The following is a 612-nucleotide window of genomic DNA, read 5'->3' on the forward strand; positions in this document are numbered from 1 at the left end:
CTCCCTCCCTCCCCAACTGCCCACCATCTCCTCCCCAACCCCCCTTGACACACGACTTCATATCGTCGTGGATGTCAATAATCCTGATGAAAGATGCTGGCCAGACGTTGGGGAAGGAAGGATGTGGGAGGAGGGCACAATGGAAATGAAGACAGTCTCTTCAGAACGTTTCCTTTCTTGTTTTTGTGTGTGCAGGAGGGAGGGAAGGGGAGCTTTGGGTGAGGAGAATAGTTAGAGGATCTTTCTTTGACACAAACATAGATGTCTTATTAAAATTGTGTTCATTTTTGTAATGTTTTCTGATATTTGTTGCAGTCAAATACCTGCGCGAGGTGACGCCGTACTTCCGCAAGGCGTCCATCATCTCGGAGGTGGGCTGGGAGCTGCAGCGGGGCTTCCTGTCGGGCGCGCCCCCCGCGCCGCGGTCGCCTCAGCGCGCCGACACCCGCTACCTGCCGCTGCAGCTCTGCTACCTCGCGAGGAACTTCCGCCACCAGGACCCGGGTAAGGAAGGACACCTTCAGGGCGCCGCAGCAGCAGGACCCTGCGGCCCGGCTCGCCCTGTGGCCTGGCCCCCCTGACATAAACTCGGATTGGAGCCCCCCAGGGGCC

The 612-nt window shown here is 58.0% G+C and overlaps 1 protein-coding gene across 1 annotated transcript in view; it reads left to right on the forward strand.

Moving 5' to 3' along the window:
• Nucleotides 1-612, forward strand: part of LOC113204014 (beta-1-syntrophin) — a 33,097-nt gene that overhangs the window by 18,103 nt on the left and 14,382 nt on the right. The window contains exon 2 of the mRNA XM_026419014.2: nucleotides 316-504. Coding sequence (XP_026274799.1) covers nucleotides 316-504 — 189 coding nt within the window. The remainder of the gene's footprint in view (nucleotides 1-315; nucleotides 505-612) is intronic.

This window comes from Frankliniella occidentalis, unplaced genomic scaffold (assembly GCF_000697945.3).
Source record: "Frankliniella occidentalis isolate FOCC.00 unplaced genomic scaffold, Focc_3.1 Scaffold118, whole genome shotgun sequence".
NCBI lineage: Eukaryota > Metazoa > Arthropoda > Insecta > Thysanoptera > Thripidae > Frankliniella > Frankliniella occidentalis.